At 45.0% G+C, this 24,989-nt stretch overlaps 1 protein-coding gene across 1 annotated transcript in view; it reads left to right on the top strand.

The window, feature by feature from the left end:
* The window catches only part of LOC102372913 (glutathione hydrolase-like YwrD proenzyme), a 52,871-nt gene that overhangs the window by 6,746 nt on the left and 21,136 nt on the right, over nt 1-24,989 (top strand). The window contains 4 exon segments of the mRNA XM_025214708.1: nt 1,363-1,516; nt 5,773-5,926; nt 7,469-7,675; nt 23,979-24,131. Coding sequence (XP_025070493.1) covers nt 1,363-1,516; nt 5,773-5,926; nt 7,469-7,675; nt 23,979-24,131 — 668 coding nt within the window.

The raw sequence follows: 24,989 nt of genomic DNA, 5'->3' as shown, positions 1-24,989 counted from the left end.
GCTGGGTCTAGATGACCCCAGCTAGATGCCTACCTAACCTCCTCTTGAAGACCCCCCAGGGTAGGGGAGAGCACCACCTCCCTTGGGAGCCCGTTCCAGACCTTGGCCACTCTAATTGTGAAGAAGTTCTTCCTAATGTCCAATCTAAATCTGCTCTCTGCTAGCTTGTGGCCATTATTTCTTGTAACCCCCGGGGGCACCTTGGTGAATAAATACTCTCCAATTCCCTTCTGTGCCCCCGTGATGAACTTATAGGCAGCCACAAGGTCGCCTCTCAACCTTCTCTTGCGGAGGCTGAAAAGGTCCAGTTTCTCTAGTCTTTTGTCGTAGGACTTGGTCTGCAAGCCCTTAACCATACGAGTGGCCCTTCTCCGGACCGTCTCCAGGTTATCCGCATCCCTCTTGAATTGTGGCGCCCAGAATTGCACGCAGTATTCCAACTGCGGTCTGACCAGCGCCCGATAGAGGGGAAGTATCACCTCCTTGGACCTATTCGTCGTGCATCTGCTGATGCACGATAAAGTGCCATTGGCTTTTCTGATGGCTTCGTCACACTGCCGACTCATGTTCATCTTGGAGTCCACTAGGACTCCAAGATCCCTTTCCACTTCCGTGCTGCCCAGCAGGTCATTCCCTAGGCTGTAGGTGTGCTGGACATTTTTCCTCCCTAGGTGCAGCACTTTGCATTTCTCCTTTAAGCGGGGTCTTTAAGAGGAGACTTGATGATTACTTAGCTGGGGTCATTTGAGCCCAGTTTGCTCTCCTGCCCAGGGCAGGAGGTCATACTAAAAGATCTGCAAGGTCCTTTCCGACCCTACATGTATGAATCTGAATCTATGAATTTCTTCTAGTGAATTGCCATACGTAAAAACTCCTGCAAAGTCCTGGAAGAATGAGAACAAGAAGCTGTTCTTTGTTCCATTTTTTTCTTGGGCAAAATCCTGCCCATGTTGAAGTTAGCAGCAAAACAATTCCCATTCATCTTAAGAGTCAGCCCTTCATCACATGCACTGTCCTGTTTCTGATGGATTGTCCTTAAATCTTTCTCAATTTTTCTCTCCTTCCCCCTCCCCCCACTCCTCTATATATGAGGATTCTCACACTTGTTTTGCTTTAGACACTGTTTTCTAGTGTTTCTGCCTTTCTAAAGAGCAAAATATCTTTTAAATGAATGGTTTTCACAGTTTTGATCTCTGAGGAGTTAGGTATTTGTCTCTTACAGGTGAAAATACGTATTCTCCTTGCACTTGCAATTTTTGATCTCACGATGGCCAGGCTGGTGTTTGTGAGACTGTGTGTGGCTATGTTTTACTACTAGGAAATTCTCTTGACTGCTACTGGATATAAGCTTCTCTATTTCAGACATTTTAAAGAAGGGTGGCAATGCTGCAGATGCTTCCGCGGCTGTAGCTGCTGCCTTAAATGTCACAGAGCCTGCCAGCACTGGCATAGGTGGGGATTGCTTCTGTCTCTACTATGATGCAAATACAAAGCAGGTGCATGGTCTCAATGGAAGGTAAGTTGGTAAGATAAGGACTGAGAGTTGCTATAATTTATTAGAGTATAGTATAGTTAAATAGGCCTCCTGGGAGCAGAGTTCACCATTAATCTATATCTACCTCTGAATAAACAGATCTTTAGCTAAGTTATATAAAATGTAAACCTGGAGTAATTTTACTAATTTAAGTGAAGTTATTCTATTTTTTTCTTTAACCTTCATTTCTGCTTTTGAATCCCTCTATATGGAGTTTGTTCAGATATGTGGAGGGGAAAAAAGCAGGAGTCTATGGCTTGAAGAAGAAAACCCACAAGGCAGCATTGTCAGGAGATGTTAATCTTTAAATGAACTCTAGAAATATCTGGTTCAGTGCTCTCCCTGTATAACATCCATTTCTACCACTGTCAGAGACAGGCTGCTGGGTTAGATAGACCATTCGTCTGGCCCAACATGACATTTCTTTTCTTATGAATAAGCATCAGGATGAAGTCTTGCTGATCAGCACATGCTTTTCAAAGAATGAGACTGAACTGAGGCCAGTTCTTGTCCCAAATCTGGGACTCAGAAATGGTGGGTTACGCAAATCCCATATGTGATTATGTTTAAGAAGACTGCTGGATTGAGAAAAAACAATTTTGACTTATAGTAAATTTACTAGTAGAATCACTAAAAATCACAGGAAACAGTGAAAAATTTTAAAAATCCTGCCAGCATTGGAGTGACTGTGGCTTTTGCAACTGTTTTGCATGAGACTGGGCAAACCCTCTGGTACAACAACCAGTTATTCATCTGTATGGGACTAGGACTAGGGACAGAAGTTACACACAGACTGGTTAAAGTGATCAGAAACTGGTTAAAACTGTAACAGAACAGAAGTTCAGTACACATAAACCAGTTTCAAAATGGCCAAAACTAGTTTAAGATAAATTTGGTTGAATGAAGTATCAGACTTAACTGATTGAGGTCAAACCAGTTTATGGAACTTCTGTCCCAGACCCCTTCCTGGTTTAAGTTAAATCAGAGTCCCCTAGCATCCCAACATGCCTTTCAGTCCTCAGCTGTGCTGTGCTGTCTGTAGCCAGAGCAGGGGCAGGGATGTGGCCAGATGCCAGCCCAGCATGGCACCCTGAGGCAAAGGGGGCAGGAAGGGGATTTATTCTCCTCTCCCACTCCTCTCCCCTGGGGGACCCAAGCCAGGGTCTGCCTGAATGGTGTGGAGCAGCCCCTGTCAGAAATTTCCCTTCCCTCTTGCTGCTGGAGTGGCGGGAGGCATGGCCAGCCCCGGCAGCAGCCTCAAGTGAACGGTGGATGGAGGAAGGTTTAATTTCCCCCTCCCTCCCCTGTTCTACCAGCACAGACCCCAGCCATGATCTGCCCAACTTTCCCCTCCTGCTCCTGGTTCAGCATGGTCCAGGACCCTCCAAGCCAGGGGGCAATTCCACTGCACCTTCCCAGCTGCCAGGGCCAGGGTTTCTCTTGAGGCAGCTCAGGAGCAAAGAGCAGATTGTGGGGGAGGAAGGGGAGCAAAATGGCCCCAAGCCCTGGTGGGGACACACACGGAGGTATCACGGCAGCGGCAGCTCATTCCTGGACGTGAGCCCTGTTGAGCAGAGGGACCCAGGCTGGGGGTGAAGGTGGGGAAGGAGCTTGAGTGTGTCAGCGCTAGCGGGCAGAGCCGAGCCGAGCCGAGCATGCAGCTGGGGAAGTGGCTCCTGCCTGGTGGCCCATTCTACCCACTGGAGAGTGGTGCCCAGGCCAGCTCTGGTCCCCGCAGCAGTGCATGCTGTGCAGATTCACCCCCTTAGGCCCAGGCACTATTACCTGCCCTGGGCCCAGAGCTGGGCATGCACTGCTGACTTCCCCTACCTGGCGGCGGCACAACACGGCCTTGTGTACCAGGCACCAGGTGCAGTGTTTTACCCCTATGGCTTCCCCTCCGCCGCCACCACCACCATCGGGGGGGCCCACCCTGGTCATACTGGTAGGTACCGCCCATGCTGTTGAACTGTTGTCAGCCACCAGGCAAGCAGACGGCAGCAGCGGGGATACCATAGGTGCAGCAAGGTGTGTATCAGGCGTGGGGCGCTAACCCTATAGGTTCTTTGCCACTGCCATCTGCGCAGTTGGTGATTGACCTCAGTGTGGCGGCGCAGGCAGCGCCTACCAGTATGGCCAGGGTGGGCCCCCCTGACGGTGACAATGGCGGTGGGGAAGCTGTAGGGGTAAAGCCCCATGCCTGGTACATGGGACCATGCTATGCTGCCACTGCTGCTGCCAGGTAGGGGAAGACTCAACAGTGCGTGCCCAGCTTGAGTCCAGCAGCCTGGGAGATGCAAGTAATAATGCTTGGGGCCGAGGGAGTGAGGCTGCGCCATACGTACCATGGTGGGAGCCAGAGCCAGCTTGAGCATTGCTCTCCAGAGGGTAGAAGGGGCCGCTGAGCAGGAGCTGCTTCCCTAGCTGCATGCTTGGCTCACTCAACTCTGCTCCAGGCTAGCACTGGCCCTCAAGGCCCTTCCCTGCCTGCCCCCAGCCTGTATCCCTCTTCTCAGTGGGGCTCATGTCCGGATGGAGCCACTACCACCATAACCCCTCTGTGCGTGTCCCCACCTAGGCTTGGGGCCATTTTGCCCCCCTTCCCCACCACAATCTGGCCTTTCCTTCTTGGTTGCCCCACAAACCCCAGCCCTGGTAGCTGGGAAAGCATAGCAGGATCACCCCATGGCTGGAAGGGTGGCTCTGGGGTTTCTGGGCCATACTGAGCTACGAGCAGGGGGGAAAAGTTAGGTAGACCCTAGCTGGGGTCCTTGCAAGCCAGTGTGGGGGTTTAAACCCCTCCCTAGTTGTATTCAGCCTGCCAGGGCCTGGCCACCCCCATCCCTGAAGTTCAGGTTCCCTCCAGCCTGAATGGAAGGGAGGACTCGCTCTAGTCTAACTTACAAAGATTAAATCAAATTTCAGGCTTGGGTTTTTTGAATGTCTGTACTTAGCCTAGATGGCTTGGGAGCTCCCATTCATTTCAGAGTCAGGGCCTCATGCCGCTGGGTTTTAAATACTTACTTTAAACTGTTGTTAATTTCTGAGATAGTGGGATTAAGCCTTAGAACCTTGTGTGGAAGTGGGAACAGGTAATACCCAACTATTCCATGGAACTAGGACTCAGGTTGCCATTGCTTTGGATCAGCTAGTTTAGACAAGTCACCATGGAGCTGCAAGATTGCCTCCTTCCTTAGATAAGACGGTAATTCAAGTCACTGGGCTTTCTAATTAAATTGCTTAGGTATAACTGGGGCAAGAATTAGATAAATTATTTAAATAAGGGTTTGGCAATGAAAGGCATACAGAATTGCCCCCAATGATCTGGAGTTTGACTACATTCATAACATCATCATGAGTTCAGCCTGAGTTGATTAATGCCCTTTAGCTATATTCATAATTACATGAACTCCCGAGGGGTAGGCAGTCTCTAGCACTGGTTGCATTAGGGTTAATAGTTCACGTTCGAAGCTCATTTACATCTCATTTCTTTTTCAGTTGTTTGTTTTTCCTGTAGCCAAATAATTGTTTTCCACAGTAACAGTACAAATAATAAAAAAATTATAATGAAGGCATCCAGTTGACTTTATTAGCCTGATGGAAGTAACATAGAAAGAATATCATTTTCAGGTGTTTGTACATTCCTGTTTGTTATGGTTACAGGTGTAGACAGTGAATATTCTACTGGAGATGAGTTTTCTTCATCTTTCTACAAAGTGCCAGGAAACTGTCTTAGTTAAGATTTGTACTGAGGGTCCTCTGATCTCTGATGAAAAATCATTAAAGAATGCTTTGGAAACTTGTATTCATTGCAATAACTTTTCAGAAGCTATAGATGATGCACTATTTTTGTATTCCTTGGAACTAGAAATGGCTTGAATCAAAACTTAAAGCATGAAGGCAGGATAAAAAAATCTTTACATTGGTTTGAAGATTTAGCTTTGCCACATTGAATACTAGAACAAGACACGAACACTGCTAGTTGAAGAGACCAAGGCCATTTGATAAGATTTTCATATTATTTTCACAAAAAAAGGGCCACAGGTTTTGGCTTATAGCGAACACCTCTATTCACTCCATGGTGTTACTGCTGCACAAGAATTCAACTGAATTTTTATGCTGCTTCCAAGCTTGCTGGAGCTTATGCTGCACTGTTTACAGTAGTACTCCCACTCTTATGCCAGAGAACCTAAAAACCTGATACCTTGTTATGTTATATATGCACTTTTGGTTTCCAGTGGCAGGTCTCCAAGGGCACTGACCATTGAGCTGTTAAAAGAGCAAGGTTTTGATGAGACAAATCCTCTCCCTCTATTACATGCTCATAATATCACAGTACCTGGTGCAGCAGCTGGCTGGTGTGATGCTGTTTCCCTCTATGGAAGCAAAAAGGTGAAGCTAAATCAAAGTGTTTGCTTTACAAACAAAGATTAATACACCTCAAATTTCTAATAAGCTTGATGATTAAAAATTAAGTAATCTTTCCCCATTATCTTGTCTATGTTAAATCTATTGGTTTTCCAGCTTTGTTTCCTTTCTTTTCTTTTATCTTCTCTCAAGTAATTTTATGACTGAAAAAGTTTTCATGATAGAGGGGTTTGAATACAAGTAGGTGCTCTTGCCATCCCTGTAGGAGCCAAAATTACCAAGGATGAGGTTAGAATTAAATTGTGATTTTCCTTCCTTAACTTTTTCTTAATTTTAAATTAAGGGGTAAAATTTTTCAATCTTAATGCTTTACTTGTATAGATGATTTTCCTTTATATAAATGATTTACCTTATTTTATAAACATGAATGTTTAATTACAAAAGTAACTTGCATTGCATGTATAGTTGGGTGGGGTTTTTTATACACTGAAGCCTGTTGCAAAGGAAGTATAGTTCCATTTTATGTTGCTACTTGCTGTACAGCATTTGAATAATTGTGCCATTTCTCCCTCCTACTCTATCCCTCAACACTACCACTTTGCTTTCAAGAAAATTTGAGATATAACATGAGGACTTTGCTAGTGGCAGTAGCTAATATTTATACTGCTTGAACTAGCAGCATTTAAGGTGCGTTAGAGATTAGATGCTTTCATCTTTAGGGAAAAAGAAGAACAGTCAGGATGCAGCTATAGCTGGTTCAGTACTTGGGGTGAACAAGTTTGTTAGCAACAAGGCCAAGTGAGGGGAAAATGCTTTCCCAGCATTTTGGAGCACTCTGAACCCTGTGCTGTTCTAGACAAACTTTTATTTCATTGTGAATAGGTAGGAAAAGGAAAGCACTAGTGTTTTGAAGTCTGAATACCTCCTGTACTAAAAGAAATCCAAAAAAATTCTTTATCCACAATAACATTGAGCCCACCTATTAAATTCAGTGGAGACAGCACAGGAGCAGGAGGAAAGTGATTTGGTGTTACTTCATTGTCATTGCTACAAATGTTCAGTGCATGTTTGTAACTGAAGTATGGTATAACAAATGTTGCAGGGGGTTAGGTTGTAGCCGTGTTGGTCTAAGGACATAGGCAGACAAGGTTCCTTGGAAGTTGCAGCAGTTGGTGTGTGCTCTTCCTGGATGAAGCACACACCAACTGCTGAAACTTCCTTAGCCTGACGAAGGGTTTTTGAACCCGAAAGCTTGCTTAATAAATATTCTCCAACTATTTGGGTTGGTCTAATAAAAGATATCAAATTCACGCAAGGAACCTTGTCTGCGTATAACAAATGTAACACTTGACCTGCCAAGTGCCATATTACTGCAGTCTGCAGCAGTTTATGCTAATTTATTTGTACCAGCTAAGTCCCTGATTGTTCAGTTTCATGTACTTCACTTTGCATGTGTGAACAGCCTTATTACGTCGGGTGAAACTGCTTGTACGTACATGTTTTTGCTGTATGGAAGCTTTAATTGCCAATTTAATAATCTGGAAATATTTTGTAATCCTCCTTCAGCTCTCCATGGGACAGATTCTTCAACCTGCCATTGAACTGGCTGAGAGAGGCTTTCCTGTGGCAGAGATAACTGCCTACCATTGGAAGCATGACGTCCATGTTCTGCAAGCACCTGGAAATGAGCATGGAAAGGACCTACTCATTCATGGCCAAGCACCTCTTCATGGACAGGTTTTCTGCAATCCTTTTTTGGCTAACACTTTCAAGGTAAGGAAGTGTATATGTCTGAGATTATAACTGCCTGGTCCTCAGAATCAACTAAGTAATCCTTACATTTTTTTACTTTAATTTTATTCTTTAGTGAGGCCTCAGTTCTTTGTTTCCTCTACATCCAAGTTTCCCATAAACTATTTCAGGAAGCTGGTGCACAAGGAACACAGATCCAGCCTCTTAAATTGTTTAATGTAAAGTTAAATAATGGCAAGTTTCAATGAAAAGGACTCTACCCGGTGCTTGTCAGATTTCACATGTAGCCGAATTCTCAGATCCTGAACTTGAATTTTAATTTTATGCATTCCCTAACATTTCCTCGATGGAAATTCAATGGGAATTGGTAGAGTTCACATCCTCAAGGATGGTGTGCCTCATTGTCTACAGTTGTTTGCCCTTTCACCTGCAGAGAATTTATTTCTGATATACATCAGTGTACCTGAGAATAGAACTTGGCTGAACAGTGGGATATAACCATATACATTTAGGGATCCATCAGTCAGCAGAAATAAATATAGCTAAGCATGGGACAAGTAATGGGACATCAAAGGTCTCAGGTTTTGGGGCTTAGAATTGTATTAAGGGATTTTTAAGTGGAAACATGCATTTTGTGAACCGTCTGAAAAATATAGCAGAGGGGCCAAATATGGTATGTCTTTTGGTCACATCCCTGTGTTGAAGGCAATGCAGCTGCATGCTACACATGGAGGAACCTGTGGTGGGAATCCTCTGTAGCAAAGATGTCATCTGCTACTGCTCGCTCCTAAGTGCAGGGAGTTTCCTTCCTTCATTAATTCAACTTCCCTGCCTCTCACATTGGGAATAGAGTAGGAGTCAAGACTGCTCACATCCCATTCCTCTCTATCTACTAAATAGTTCACATCTGTGTTCCAATATCTACTTTCCATTCTCCTTCCCTTTTTATAATCACTGAAATTGTGCTAAATTACATTGCTTAATAGGTGGAGATGTCAGTTTCCTAAATAAGGGACTTTACAAAAGAAAAGGTGCAGATAAAGCACCTAAAATTCAAGGGTAAATTCTATTTACTATCATGTTGTCACAACCCAAAGGGTGTGATTTTTGTTTTGTGTGCTTCGGCACTGCTAAATTGTTCCTGCTAAATTATAGCTTCTTTGCACGGTGGAGTTTTCTGCTGCAAAAGAGAACCCCGGTGCAAGGGAGAATTTCCCGCCAATTTGAAGCTTTCTTTGCAGGGTGCATTTCTTTGTTGCAGCACAGAAATGCTCGTTGCAAAGAGTTCCCGCCATTTGTATGCTAATTTGAGCCCCATTATTGGCCAGTTCTAAATTATTCACATGTGGCGGCTAGTGATTGGCTTGCTAGCCGTAGAAAAGGCTTGAGTGGTTTCCGCCCAAGTTGGAGGACTCCACGAACACCGGGAGGAGGAGACTTCACGCTGTGTGAAGATCTTTAAGCACTGCGGATCCTTACGGACCCAACGCATTTCAAGCAGGCAACAGAGGTCTGATTAGCCTCTAGCCTCTCCCCGTCGCCGATAGATTCCTAGACGTATCCCTCCCTGCGCGCAAAAGAACCGGACCCATGAAGCCCAGCATACTTCGTGTGGATGAGTGAGCAGAAGGACCCACGGAGCCTAGCAAACTTCGTGAGAGTTTATTCAGAGCTATTTCGGACGAGTACTTTCTTCGGTTGGCACGACGGGCTCGCGTGTTTAGAGCCTTCAGCCGGATTGGGCTAGAGTTCACGAGTTTAGAACTCTTGTCCGCCTCTCTTCTTTCCTGTCTGTAACCGCAACTCAAGCAAGTTTTCCAGCCTACACCACGACCATCTTTGGTGTAAGTAAACAATCTTTAAAACTACCGCTAAGCGTTTGTGCCTAATTCCAGCTCGTCGCCCTCCCTCTCCAATCCAGTGTGCCCGGGCTGCTGGCCACAGCCCGCGTGCAGCACGAAAAAGGGCTCGGGTCGCTCCCGGCCCGCACATGTCTGTAAAAATCTGGCCAAGCTACATTAGTTGAAGAATTGCATTCCTACAACTCATTTGCTAATTTTTTACTTATGAAGGATATATGCTTACATCATTATAAATGGAAAAAGTGAATATCTATTTCAACTTCACATTAGTATATCTATTCATATTCTTCTTTACATACAGAAATAACATGAATTCAGAAAACTCCTTAAACAGTGATTTAGAAGCATGGAATGTTGTACAAAATGGATTTTAACTATTCTTTAATTGGAAATGTTCTCTGTAGCCAGCCTAATGGCTTGGATGCGTTAGGCCAAATTCCTGTCTCGTTTAATCTGGTTCAGCACCATTGCTTACAAGCTACTCCTTGTGCTTTTTAAGGGGGAAAAAAAAAGCTTATGAAAAAATGTACAAAAGTTTAGAGAGGATATTTGGAAGTTGCTTTTGCTCTTTATTCTGTCTTTAAAATTGTTAATATACTACTGAATGTGAGTCATTCTTACCATATAGTACTTACAGCCATGTGCTGCTCAGTATTTACTTACAAATTGCTAATGAGATTATCATGTTTGTATACAGACTCTAATTTTCTCAGCACCTGTAAACCTAACATTTTAAAGTTCCTGGGTTGTTTAAAACTGTGGTTCACATGTATTTGTGTGTAAGAGGTTATCAATAAAGGCACTAGCTTGAGGGGGAGGGTATTCTGTGCCCTCTCAGAGTCATAGTGAAACAGGCCAGCATGAAGCCCCTGCAGGATTGGGACCCAAATCATTAGAAATCTCATATAATACTTTTTTCTTTTAACACATGGCTTTACTTTTAACACATTCATTTTTATATAATCATAGCTAAGAGATGAGTATTAGTAAACTTGCACTTACGTTCATAGCCCTTTGGAGTAATTGATTGTATAGTAACAATTTGATTCATTAGTAAGATTGCTCACATGGTTGATATGGGTGGCTTATACTACAAAACACTCCTGGATATTTTAGTAGTTTGTGTTTTATTGCTTGGTTTGTTTTTTTTATAAATGCTTTTGGCAGCTTTGGGAAACTTCAGTCCTGTTAACATCATCCATATTAGACTTCATATTATTCTTTCTGCTGAAAGAACTGAACAACATGAAACAAATAGAAACCCTAGCTGTCTTCAGAAAGCAAAACAAAATACCAAACCGTCACCCAATGTGGCTGTCTGGGAGCAGAGGCCAACAAGGTCTTCAGTTCAGAAGCCCCTCTCATAAAACACACAGGTACTGTGTCACCTTTCAGTGCCTGGCTTGTGGAATAAAGAGATGGAATAAAAAGTGATCAACCGTTTACATTGTCCCCTGGTAAATTCATGATTTTGTTTAGAAGACGCTGCTAGGGCCTAAAACGAGAGACTTTATGCAGATCAGTAATATCACCAGGCTAATATCTGCTGGGTGAGATTACAGAAGTGTACCCTGTCACCTTCCAACCCACCTCAGTAACTTGCAAATATCATAGCTAGTAGGGATAATTTTTTAAAACAAGTCAAAGGGCCAACCAGCAACAAAAGTGGGCTAAGCGCACTTTAAGGACATAATCCTGCCAAAGCTGATGTACGTGCCTAACTTTCTGGGCTACTTTTACAACTATGTTCATAAATCTTGGTAGTATTGGAGTGAAACTGTAGCTGTGATTGTCCAGGAAATGTGTCAAAGGCAAGAATTTTTCTGCATGTCTTATTGAATCAACTGTAAGGCTAGGGTAGACTTGCATAAGCTTTCACAGATTCATAGATAGATTGTTAAGGGCTGGAAGGGACCATGTAGATCTTTGGGTCCAGTCCCCTTGCACTAGGAAGGAAAAGACAACTGGGGTCAAGTGACCCCAGCGAGGTGACTGTCCAGTCTCCTTTTTGAAGATTTCCAGGGTAGGTGACTGCACCACCACTGAAGGGAGTTTATTCCACAGTCTGGGCACCCTGACTGAAGGAGTTTTTCTGGAATTGAGCCTGAAAAGACCTTCCAGGAGTTTGTATCCATTACTCCTGGTCTTCTGCAGGGGTGCCCTGGTGAACCGAGTTCTTGATGTATTCCCCTGATGTAGCGGTAAGCTGCTACCAACTCCCCTCTCAGCCTTCTCTTCTGTAGGTTGAAGAGACCCAAGTCCCTTAGCCTTTCCCTGTCTTGCAAGTCCCTGATCATATGGGTGGCTCTTCTCTGGACCCTCTCAAGTTTTTCCACATCCTTGTTGAAGTGCGGCACCCAGAACTGGACACAGTACTCCAGCTGTGGTCTCACCAGTGTGGAGTACAGTGGGAGTATCACTTCCTTAGTTTTGCATGACATACAACAGTTAATGCATGCCTGCGTGCTGTTTGCCCTCCTGGCCACAGCATCGCACTGCCAGCTCATTTTCATATGATGGTCGATCACTACCCCTAGGTCCCTTTTGGCTGTGGTGCAAGTCAAATTGTCCCCCCCGAGCCTGTAGGTATGTTGGGAATTGTTTGCCCCCAGATGGAGCAGCTTACACTTCTGAGTGTTGAACTTCCTCTGGTTCCGGTCTGCCCAGCTCTCCAGACTGTCCAGGTCTGTCTGTATCTGCAACCTATCTTCTGGCATGACTACGCTTCTCCATAACTTGGTGTCGTCTGCAAACTTGGTCAGCAAGCTTTTCACCCCCACATCCAAATCATTGATAAAGATGTTGAAAAGCACTGGTCCAAGCATGGACCCCTGAGGGACACCACTGGTCTCTTCTTGCCAGGATGACACGGGTCCATTCATGAGAGCTCTCTGGGTCCTACCATGCAGCCAATTTTTCACCCACTGAACTGTTGAGCAGTTAAGCCCACAATCTTCCAATTTTTCCACAAGGATATCATTGGATACTAGATCAAAAGCCTTCTGGAAGTCTAGGTATATAATGTTGACCTCCTCTCCCGTGTCCAGGTGGTGAGAGACTTGTTCATAGAAGATGAGACCTACCCGTGACAAAGCCATGCTGGCTGTTGCTCAGGATCCTACCCTCAACAAGTGTATCTCACACAGATTCTTTAATGAGTTTTTCCAGGATTTTCCCTGGGATGGAGGTTAGGCTGATTGGCCTATGGTTGCCTGGGTTCTCCCTCTCCTCCTCCTTGAATATAGGCACAATGTTGGCCCTCTTCCAATCCTCAGGGATCTCTCTTGTACACCCCGATTTCTGAAAGAATTTTTTATACAGGGGATCTTCAATTACCTCAGCCAGTTCCATCGGCACTGTCGGGTGAAGTCCATCTGGTCCTGCTGACTTATAAATGTCTAGCTGTTCTAGTTGGTTTTGCACCAGCTCAGCATCCACAGTGGGAAGGCTATCATTCCCACCATGCTCCCTGTAATCCTTATCTCGCTTGTCTTTCCCCTTGGTCTGTTGAAATACCAAAGCAAAGTGGGCATTTAGGAGTTCAGTTTTTTCCTGAGTGTCCACTACCAGCTGTCCCAAAGTGTTAAGCAGGGGCCCCACACTTCCATTTGTTTTCCTTCTGCTCCCTACATACCTAAGGAAGGACTTCTTATTGTCCTTGACTCCCTTGTCTAACTTAAACTCAGTTGCCCCCTTAGCTTTTCTAGTCATTTCCCTATAAGTGCAGACCACTGTTGTATAGTCCTCTTTGAGAACTTTCCCTAGTTTCCGCTGCGTGTACACTTTTTTCTTTTTCAAGAGGACCACAATGTCCCTATTGGGCCAGGAGGGCTTGCCAGCCCTTCTGCTACCTTTCCTTTTCATGGGAATAGTTTTCTTTTTTGCTTCGAGGATTGTGTCCTTGAGGAAAGACCACTTTTTGTGCACCCCATTTGCCTTCTGACCCTGGTCCTGCATCGCGTCCCCTACTAATGCCCTGAGCCTGTTGAAGTCAGTATTTTTGAAGTCCAGGACTTCAATCCTGCTAGTTGATTTGTTAACCTTGCGGTGGACAGTGGACCTGATGAGCTCATGGTTGCTGTCGCCCAAGCTACCCTCGGTGTTCAAGACGCATACCAGATCATCTCCTTTGGCCAAGACCAAGTCTAGGAGAGCGGTACCTCTGGTTGGCCCTTGCACTTCCTGGGTCAGAAAGAGCTCCTTGATTACAGTTAAGAAGCTACATGACTGATTCGACCTAGCCGAGTGTTCTTCCCAATCTCTGTCTGAGTAATTGCAGCTGCCCATGACAACCAATGTCCTTGCAAGCGCGGCCTCTTTCAGTTCTGGAGAGAACTCCAAGCTGCTCCCCTTGGTTCAGTGGCCTGTAGTAAACGCCCACAGTTAAGTCTCTCTCACCTCCCTCCCTCCCCCCAAAGCTTGACCCAGAGGGTTTCTAGCTGCCTATCTCTAGAGCCAATGTCAGCCTCCATAGAGGTATACTGCTCCCTCACATAGAGAGCTACCCCTCCACCTTTTCTCCCTGCTGTGCAGGGTGTAGCCCTCTATAGCTATGGTCCAGTCATGCGCGGAGTCCCACCAAGTCTCTGTGATCCCTACCAGGTCATATTGCCCACTAGAGAGCAGGAGGGCTAGCTCCTGCTGCTTGTTCCCCATGCTCCTAGCATTGGTCTACAGGCAGCTGAGTCCCACAGCCAACACCCGCGATTTCCTGAGATGCTGTGGGAGAACCGTTCCGTTAGCATTTTCAAAAAGTGTTATCTTAGTATCCTCCATCTGGGAACTTCCCTGTGTGCCAGTCCCCAGGCATTCTCCACTTGGAGTTTCCTCATCCCCAGCAAAGTCAGTTAAAAACCCTGTCTAGTAGATCAGCCATCCTAGCTGAGAACAGGGACTTACCTCTCCATGTGAGGTGGATGCCATCTCATCCCAGGAGTCCTCTCGCTCTGAAGTGTATGCTGTGGTTGAAGAAACCAAAGCCCTCGCGGTAGCACCACTGTTGAAGGGGTCTGTTTACTTTTTCCACGCAGCCCTCCCTCTTGGGTCTGTGTCCTGCAACAGGGAGCACAGAATAAAAAACTACTTGAGCCCCCAGTCCTTTGAGCCCAGAGCCCTGTAGTCACTCATGACCTGGTCCGAATTACTCGTGGCCGTGTCATCCGTGCCCACAAGGATGAGGAGCATGGGGTAGTAGTCGGAGGGATGGACGAGCCTGGGGATCCTCTCCTCAACATCCCAGATGCGGGCCCCAGGAAGGCAGCAGACTTCTCAGGTCGAGGGAGGCCTTTCCAGTACAAAGCATTTTTGGGGGGGGTCTGAGGACAAGGCTGCAGGTTTAGGGACTGGACGATTCTAGGGAAAAGGGAGCTCTGAACTGTGGGCTTGTTTTTTTTTTAACCTGGAAAATGCACTTGAATTGAAATAAAATAGGACATGATACTCACTGGTACTTTTCATATAATCGGTTTAATCACTGTTCTTATGCTAGCTCTCATATTCTTAGGATATTACGTGTACATGATATGAAGACACTAGAGCATTTTTAAAAAAAATGGGAATAAAAAAATATGCATTTAGCTAGGAGTCTGTAGTGTTTTTACCTATTTATTCAGATGCAGGCTGATGTAGTTTGATTTTGTTAGATGTTTCTTTGCAGTCTGTTTTATGCCTAAAGAATATACAAAATCCTGTTTCCCTGAATACAACAGGAATCTTATAGCAAGCCTACAATGTCTTTCATTCACAGTGCCAGACACAATACACAGTTTGCTCTGACTGTTTTGGGTAGTGGGGAGGGAGTCCTTCCCCTCCCCACTGCTTCTCTGGTGTTTTCTTTTGCTTTTCAAACTCTTGAGTATATATAGCTCCAGCAGTCTGTGTCTTGCTGTGCATTTGCTATCAGTGCCATGGATATTTTCTTCTTAGCTTGGCAATGCAGGGTTTATGTTCTGGGCCAGGGCTTTTACTGTTTCAGTTTTTACTAAACAAAGGAATATTCTAAAATGTCCCTTCTGTAGCCTGAATGAGGAGGGTATTGATAAACCTCACTGAAATCAATGGATGTAATCCAGCCTGGGACAGTTGTCATGCTGATAGTTTATGCACATAAAGCTCTTTTTCCACGTGAAGTATTAGGTTTGTGAGATTAAAGTTAAAAGATGCTTTATTCTGTGGTTATAAGTAAACAAATGGAGGCAGCTGTATTTTTCTCATGTCTGTGGGCATGATAAAGGATGATTTTAAGCAGAGGAGAAATGTTTTATTATAAATGGCTGATTAGTGAACAGTCTGAGGCAGTCTGAATTAAATTAGTTTTATTTCCACAGCAACTCATACTGCTTCCTGGCTAACTTGGTTTGAGTAAACATAAAACTGAAATTAATGGGTGATGGCTGTCCACTTATTAGTGAGCAGAGGCTTATCATAAATATCAGTATCCTGAACAGACAAAGGCACTTTACAGTCCAACAACAAGGTTATGTTGCAAGTGGTTCAGATACAAATGTCAGCAAAGAAACAGACACCTAATTAAGACTGAGGGCCTTTTGATATGTAACACCATCTACACTAAAAGCAGATGCATGGGCTCAATAGAATGAAATATGCTGCATTACTTCATTTCTTTTTTAGCATGAAATCATGCTGTCAAGTGATATAGCAAATTTAGTGTGACTCTACAGAACAAAATAACATTTAACCCATTTAACAACGTAAGTGGAAGTTTTTTCTTTGGCTGGGGGGAGTGAAAATTCTGTTTTTACCTCAAATCTGGATCTCAAAGGTAAGTCAGTTACCACCATTGTTACAAAACATACAGTAGATACAAGTGCCTCATTCACTAAATGCATGAGCCTTAACATGAAAGAAAAGCTGTTTTACTATTGTTGGAGTGGTTCTGATTAAGGAAGAATAGTATTTCTGATTTTTTACTTTTTTAAAGGGAAAAACAAGCCCTTACTGCTATTCTAAAAGCTGCAACAAAGCTTTTTTCCCCAACGTTTTGGTGTTGTCTCTTAAATATTTGGATATGTTGTAGTTACTAGAGCTGGTGTATGGATCTCCCAAAACAACCATAGCCTTCCATGAAATTGGGTTCCCTGAATTATGCCACCCAGAAAGTAGAGCAGTCTTCTTTTATGCATAGCATTCTCGTGAAGCTTCCAGGTTGGAAACACTAAAATGTTGGACTTATTTAAAAATACTCTATAAGAAATATTTCACACCAATAGATTTTTTTTCTTTTGATGTCTTTGGTTATATCCCAGTTTGGGCTTGACTCTTCCAAATGAGCAAGTAAGACTTTAAATTTTCCATGTATTCTTAAAAACAGACTATTTGCACAAATGCTTTTCCCTCAGAAGTTAAATACTAGCATGTCTTGAAGAATTTTTGTTTGCTTTTTACAGGCAAGTTCTAAATCTTTCTCATTCAAAAATGGTTAAATATTTCTTTTTTTGTTTTTTAGCTTGTCTACATGATTAAGGAGAGGGGTTTTATTGTGATTCAGTTAATTTAGATGGCTCTTGTTATGGTCTGGTACTAATTTGTTAAATATTAACCTGAGTTGAATACTCCCTTGTATGCAGAGATGATACACCTCCCACTGTTTGTCCTCTCATCCCTTCGGTACCAGGTACCTATGGCAAAATGTGCTCGTCATTTTGCCCTTGAAGTTACAGTTTTCCATTGTATCAGATTACTGCAATGCTCTACCTTTGCATTGGCTGTGGTAGAATGCAACAGTGTAAAGGTTAAGATTCATTTAGCTTGATTCTAATCTCACTAACAACAGTGCAAACCAGGAAAATTCAGAGTCATTTGATTTAACAGTAGCGTGAGAATAAAACCAGATTCTTGCTCTTCTGTCCTTACTGACGTTTCATTCAATGATGCAGGATTTCCTTCCTGTTCGTATAAATAGCTTTGTATGAAGAGTCTTTCTTTAATAATTCCAAGATATTCCTCAGAAGTAATGAAACACATGTCAATTTAGAAGAACTCTTTTCCTCTATTTCACTGATACGTTGTAGAGTGAATGTCCCTTCTAACAGTCAGGCATTGGTGTCAACTACTATACCAAACAATGTCATCTTGCTGTTTCCTTTGCTACCCTGTCTGAATCCATCTGGCTCATATTTTGGTAGCAGGCTCCTGAGGCAGGACCTGTCTCTATTCTGTGATTGTATTAGTGCCTATCACAGTGGTGGGCAAAATACGGCCCACAGGGCCATTCTATCCGGCCTGCAGGGCCCCTAAAAAATTAAGAAAATTAATATTTATTGGATTTTGGTTCCTGTCAAAAATGACAGGAACCAGGGGCAGTAGGATCCAGGGAAAGCCTGGAGCTGGCACAGGGCCCAGGCTGGCAGCGGGAGCGGGCTACAAGCTGGTGCTGAGCATGGGGAAAAGTGGCCCCTTGTCTACTCCGTGCCTGTGTCTGCTCAGGACAGCCCCATGTGGGCTGTGAGTGGCTGCAGCAAGGAGCACCAGCCACGGGCCAGGCGAGGGGCCGCTTTTCTCCATGCTCTGCACCAGCTCGTGCCCTTCCAGGGATCAGGGGGTTGGGGCTACACACTGCTCCCTGCCTGTACTGCGGGGGGAGTGAGCGGGAGCATGGGCACCGCTGTCCTGGGGCTAGCACCGGTGGGGCCCAGAGCAGGGCAGCAGAGGTACAGGGTCCCGGCAGGCAGGGGCTCTATGGAGCCAGGCCAGCTCCCCCCTCTCCCTACTGGTGCAGCCCAGCCTGGCTTCACAGACCCCTGCCAGCCCATGCCCTGCTCTGGGCCCCGCCAGTGCTGGCCCTGAGACATTGGTCTCAAGACACTGGGGCATTGGTCCCAAGATGGTGACCAGGGGGCAGGACACCTGTCAAGGGGCAGGGCTACCCATGCAGCCCTCGACAGCTTGCCAAAACTGGGTAAGTGGCCCTCTGCCCGAAATAGTTGCCCGCCCCTGGCCTAGCACAATAGGTTCCCAGGCACTACTGCAGTACAAATAATACTGATTTAAAGCTAAGGAAAATAAATCATTAAGTTATGGCAAGTATTGCTGGGTCTTGGCTCCATTTGATGTGTGTCTGGATTACATGGTAATAAGTACAGCAGAATAAACTAAATTTACATATAAACCATGTTGTTAGCACCAACTAAAGAAATGAAAAGGATGCTTCCAGCTCCTGCTGTCCTCAAATTCCCCACCCTCCCCTTGTTCGTTTGCAATCAAGAGTCAGAGCAGATGTCTGAGGTTGGGGGATTCCAACATTCCCATTTGGTGTCACCCCATCTGTTTGGACTTTGCTCTAGTGTGCTACTTCCTCCTTCCCCAGCCTGTCTCTATCATCCCAGATCCATCTCTTGTCTTAGCTACTACTGTTTCTACGATCAGTGCACTCCCTGAAACATTGCTATCCCAGTAGCTAGGTGCACACTGCCTGGCTAGATATTCATTAGTGTCTTGCAGGCCTCACTTTGGCACAGCTGCTGCTCTCCACCCATTTGCCTAGTTTAGTTTTATCTACTTTCTAGGCCTCTTCCTTCTGCATCTGCCTGTACTGACACAAAACAGCCATCAAGTTGATTTCTTCTCTTGAATTAAAAAAAACACAAAACACCTCCTACCAGAAAGAAGTCCCTATGAATGCTGGTACTTCCACGTCTAATTCCTGGGCCTTGTAATTATTATGGCTTCTAAAAGGGTGAGGGGGGAAAAAAAAATAGGAGAGAACTGTAACTATAGTGGTCCGGTCCTGCACACATCTAAACCAGTATTAGAGAGACAGAGAAGGAGAGACTGACTTTGTGTTCCAGAGGCATGGGGGCAAACTCAGCAGAACCTGAGGGGGAAAGATTTAAGGGAGGTGTCATTCCTGCAGTTATGAGATACATAAGGTTGCTCCCTCCTACCCTCTGAGCTAGGGACAAACATTCAAAAAGCCTGAGCCTGAATTGATTCAATCTTTGCAGGTTAGTCTAACCTGGCTAGGCTAAACTGTTTTGTAACTGTAAAACATCCCTGCTCGACTGAAGAAATGCAGGCACATGCTTGCAGTGGCTTAGGCTAAAAGCCAGGGCTCATTAGGGAAGCCCTCCCTTCCCTTCCCTTCCATGGTGCTGAGTTGGGACAAACATTGCATAAACCAGTTTGACCCAAATCAGTTAAGTCTGATACTACTTTCAACCAGGTTTATCTTAAACTGGTTTCAGCAATTTTCAAGCTGGTTTATGTGCACGGTTGTCTGTTCTATTACAGGTTTAAACCAGTTTCTGATCGCTTAAACTGGTTTATGTGTAATGCCTGTCTCTAGCCCTGGTGTCCCATAGAACAGTGGTGTCCAGCTTCTTTGTCTTCTGTAGGCCAGATCCAGATTACAGGTCTCTAATGCTGCCATTGCTCACCCCCCTTTTCCCCTGATGCCAGTTGCAGGTAGGCTCCAGGTATGATGACAGGCAAGAGGGTATGTGGAGGGGGAAATGACCAGCAGCAGCATTTCCCCACTGAGTGCTAGAGCTGTGCTGACAAGCCCCTTGGGGCCTGCAGGTCAGCCACCAGTTAGACAGCTGTGGCATAGGGAATTCACAGCACACCTAAATCTGGGTTTTCCCTTGCCCCAGCATAAGGAAAGGGGCAGGAATAGTACAGAATGAGCTATGGAGGGAGAGTTTTTGACTGCTATGAAGCAGAATGCCAGGTGTATCTTATGTTGGGGTTGGTACATAATCAAATTTGATCTGTGTAGGCAGTAGCTATGAATGATTTCACTGTCAGATTTACTTTCTGCTGATGTGTTGGCATCAGCATTGGAGATAGCCAGATGGAGGCTGGACACAGTTCAACTGCAAACATGATCAAAGACTCAGCACTTCAGATCCTGAATAGAACTTGCACAACAGGAGCTCCATGTGTTGTTTTGTCTCAGATGAGTATGTAAAGACAGTAGTGTCTTTGCTTCTGTGTTTGCCGCTGCCATCTGGAAGCTCTGTGGAAGGACTGGGAAGCAAGAATGGACTCCTGAAATTCAAGATTCTAACGACTCCATTTAATTACTTTAGTTCTATTGTACAAATGATGTACAGTACTTATTTTTATTGTTCCTTTTTAACTTGGTAATTAGCTAGTAAGTGTAACTCTTAAGATAGCTGGGAGTTTACCCCCTTGAATGTAGCCACATGTCTACTCCTTTTTTCAGTCTGAGACATGTTTTTTTCTCGTATGGCATGATGTCTTTTTAAGATATCAAATATTTGAAAGACTCAGTAAATACCCCAGCTTGGAAATGATAAGCCGTGCATGTAAATGTATGTGCAAGCAGTGTCATTTTGTTAGCATGATAACACACCTTTCTGTCTTATTTAATTACATAACTATGGAATTCCTTTCAGCTCTCAACAACGTCATTGCTGTATGGTCTGTATACTTACTGCTTGAGTATCTGTCACGCCCTTGGCCATCTGAATTAAGAGGCATGTATTTCATATCCATGCATACAATTATCTATATTAAGTCAAAGCTACTTAACATACCAGTGACTGAGAAGTTGAAGTTCCAGTATCTGAGATTTCTTAGTGGTTTTCTATAAATGTAGTTTCTTTGTACTTGGCTTGCACTTGCCACCATTTGGTAATGATTTATCTAACCTGAGGTGCAGCCCTGCTTCACTTCCCCCTGCTGGTGCGGGCCCGCCTCTCACTTGAGTTTGAGCATGTGGTCCTCTGGCGCATGGTGCCCACCTTTGAGGAATGCTGGGCTGTTGAGGGGGCGTTGTGCCGAGTCAAGGGGGGATGCCTGCTCCTTGCGCTGTGGTGCCATCACCTGTTCAGGGTGTGGGGGCGGGTCCAGCAAGCTGAGACCTCAGGCTTTGTCTGTGCGGGGTGACTCCTGATGTCCTGAAGCCCCACTGGGCATCCCCACTGGCAGAACTGTATATATGTATATATTTCTTTGTCCCCTATTTTTTTTATTTTTGTCTAAAGTGTGTGGGCAGGCCTTGCAGGCCATGAGCCCAGGCCTTGTCCTTAGGGCCAGACCTTCAGGCCAACCTGTATACCTTACTGCCCCCCAACTTGTCACCCTCCCCAGAATAAATGTTTCTAAAAGTAAAAAACAAACAAACAAAAAAACCTCTATGGATCTTTCTCTGGACTTTCATAACATAATCAAGGCTGCTTCTTGTCCCTATGCTGACAATAATTGGCAACAATCAGGGGTTGGCAACATTTTTGGGCAGAGTGCCAAAAGCACCCACAACCTTGATTTGTAAGATGTTGATGAGCTAGGGTCATAAAGTTGGGGAGCCATCAGGCTGACGGAGGGTGTTTGAACCCTAAAGCTTGCAAAGAAGAATTTTTCTAACTATTTTAGTTGTTTTAATAAAAAATATCGTATTTACTCAAAGAACCTTGTCTGCCTATATCCTTAAACCAACACAGCTACAACCTATACCCCTGAAACATGGAAGATTATTACGTTGCCTTGTGATTGTGACAAACGTGGTGAGTCTTCATCATCATACCTGATAGTTTGTAAAAGTGCTGTGAAGCTTCATACGGTTATACAGCAAAAGTTTTGGGTAGATCAAATGCTAAATTCCACCTGATCTCTCTGGAGGGAGCCTCATGTGCCTCAAAAGCCATGCTAAACAGAATGAATTCTTGACCTCCCTACAAGGGAGGGTTGGGAAGATGGCAGAGTTCCTCCATATCAGGTACAGAGGAAAATGGATGTTGCAGAATTTCCAGAGAGAGGTTAGAGCCTACAATCTATGTAGGCTCCCCAGAGCTCCAGGAGGAATCATGGATGGCTGTGTCCAAAGGTCTTTGTACCACTCCTGCCATGAGGCTGGGACTGTTCGGCCCTGTGCATTTCCTAGGGATTATAAAAACACAGTTAAAATAGTAATCACTACCACATTTCCTTTTTTCATCTCTCACTTAGCTTGTTTCATTCTTATTTGACACATTTAAACCATTTTTTGTATGGGCAGAATGTGTGTTGCATAAACAACTGTATTCCAAAAAACGGCCATGCTTAGAAAATTACAAGCGCCAGGAGAAGATTTTTGAAGATGTGGTTAGACACTGGTTGTAGACTTTGCTGTGGTTGTATGCAAAGTGACTGTATATTTAATAGTTACTCTGGTGTGTTAGCAGCATATATTCTCATTTTATCATGATCCTTAAATGGCAGCTAGGTTGAATCCCATGTAAATACCTGCTTTGTACTCTAATAATAAAAAATGCTTGTCCCTGCATTATCAAAGGATTACATAGTGCTGTATGAATATCAATTACATTTTATAGGTAAGTAAAATGAATACCAACGTTTTCAAACTTGGATTCTTAAAATTAGTCATTTATGATCATGTTGAGGTACTCGGTTAATAGGCCTACATTTCAGAGGTGTTGAAAATACCGTAGCTTTAATTAGAGTCCTTAGGGTGCATGGTATGTGAAATGGGTGACATTTCAAACCCCCTGAGTTACTAGGTGCACCTGGAAGGTCTTGTATTCCTCCAAAAGTGCTCAGCTGCACTGGAAAAGCTTTGGAATAATTGACAAGCATAGACCAGTGGTATTTTTTTGTTGACAAAATTCTATGCTGGTAGGGTAAAGAGATCTGAGTGGCTTGTATAGGCTGCAGGACAGGACAGAATTGGACCATGTCATCCAGGATGCACAGCTGTTTCTGGAATCTAGTCTACATAGCCAAATCATTTCTGAAGTTGAATTGACCTAAATCGGTGGTGTCAAACTCATCTGGCCCCACAGACCAGATAAGTGGTGCGGGTCTGATTTGTGGGCCAGATGAACAACCCAGCGCCAATTCCACAGGTTAGAATGGGCTTACCCCCCTAGCCCCACCCCCCAGCATACCAGGTCCAGTGCCCCTGGCCTCTACTCCAGCTGGTCTGGGACTGTACCACATGTGTCACCCACTCCAGCTGGTCTAGGACATGCACTGCACACAGTGCACACCCCAGATTGGCTGGAACAGGTGCCGTGTCCCCTGGACCAGCTGTAAGAAGTGCTATAGGCACTAGATCTGATATGTAGGAGGACCCAGACTGGCTCAGCTTGGGTATCACATGCAACATGTGCATCAGACCACCTGGGACAAATGCTGTATGCAGCATATATCTCAGACTGGTTGGGGCAGATGCCACATGTGGTTTGCATCCTAGGCCCTGTTCACGAGGTTGGTTTGGTGCATGCTCTGTGTGGGTCATCTAGAGACCCAGGGGCAGCACTGGGGACCTGCTGATGAAGCTCCACAGGCTACATATGGCCTGTAGGCCACATCTTTGACACTCCTAACCTAAATCATCCATGTATGATTGTAATTGCAATGATGTAATTGTCAGTCTCTTTGAGATGAAGATGCCAATTTGACATTGATCAAAATAAGCTTCCAACCCTGCACTGTTCTTTCTGTGATAAACTCAAGGTGTCATTATAATTAACTTTCAGGAGATAGCAAGATGTGGGAAGAAAGGATTCTATGAAGGTACAATTGCAGCGGCTGTTGTAGAAACTGTTCGGAGACATGGAGGAGTAATGGATTTAGAGGATCTCAAAAGCCATGTAACTGATGAAGTCAAACCGATTTTCACAAATTATAAGGTAGGAGGGATTGTTCAGTGCTTTGAACCTGGTAGAGCCTGTGGGCCAGGATTTCCAAGTTTGTCTTGAATAATTGCATGTACCTATTTGCCTGCCTACCATATCTGTCAATAGCTAGCATACACTGTGACTCAAGGGCTTGTCCTTGACAACCATATGGCCATTTTGTATGTATTCAGACCATCTATATTGGGAGTGGGCTGGATCCATCCTGCAGGCGGGCACCAACCAATTAATTATATCAGGCCCGGCTGATGTCTGCCTCTTCTGCACTTCCCATGAGGCTGAGTCCCACCTGGGGTAGCACGTGCTATGCTCCCAGCCTCCCCCACCAGGGGCCCCAGCCCTTGCCAAGCGCCACAGCTTCCAGGCAGGGTGGCTACTGCCCAGGGAACTGTTAGGCTCCTCCATCGACGACTCCTGTCCCTGTTGCAGTTCTCTGAGCAGCAGATATGGAAGGGAATCTGCAGTGTTGAGGGAAGTGGGGTTGGGAATGGACTGTGCCCGGAGCTCACTTTAGTCCTGCTTGTATATGGCTGGGCAGGGGAGTGAGTGGATGGAGGAGAGACATGTATGAGCTTGGCTTCTCGCAAAGTCCCGCCAGGCAGGCGCACGAGAGGCAGATGGGGCAGAAGCAGCAGCTGCAGGAGCCAGCCTGGGCTTGGTTATAGCCCTGTCAGGCAGGTACAGGACAGGCAGGTGGGGTGGAAGAAGCAACAGGAGCCAGTGCAAGCTTGGCTACAGCTCTGCCAGGAAAGCATGGGACAGGCAGATGGGGTGGAAGCAGCAGCATCAGGAGCCAGCGCAGGGTCAGCTGTAGCCCTGCTGGGCAGGGGCAGGACACAGAAACCAAGAGAG

The sequence above is a fragment of the Alligator sinensis genome, unplaced genomic scaffold (genome assembly GCF_000455745.1).
Source record: "Alligator sinensis unplaced genomic scaffold, ASM45574v1 scaffold1178_1, whole genome shotgun sequence".
Taxonomy (NCBI): Eukaryota; Metazoa; Chordata; order Crocodylia; family Alligatoridae; genus Alligator; species Alligator sinensis.
Note: the sequence above shows the minus strand (reverse complement) of the source record. Positions and strands in the feature narration are given on the sequence as shown.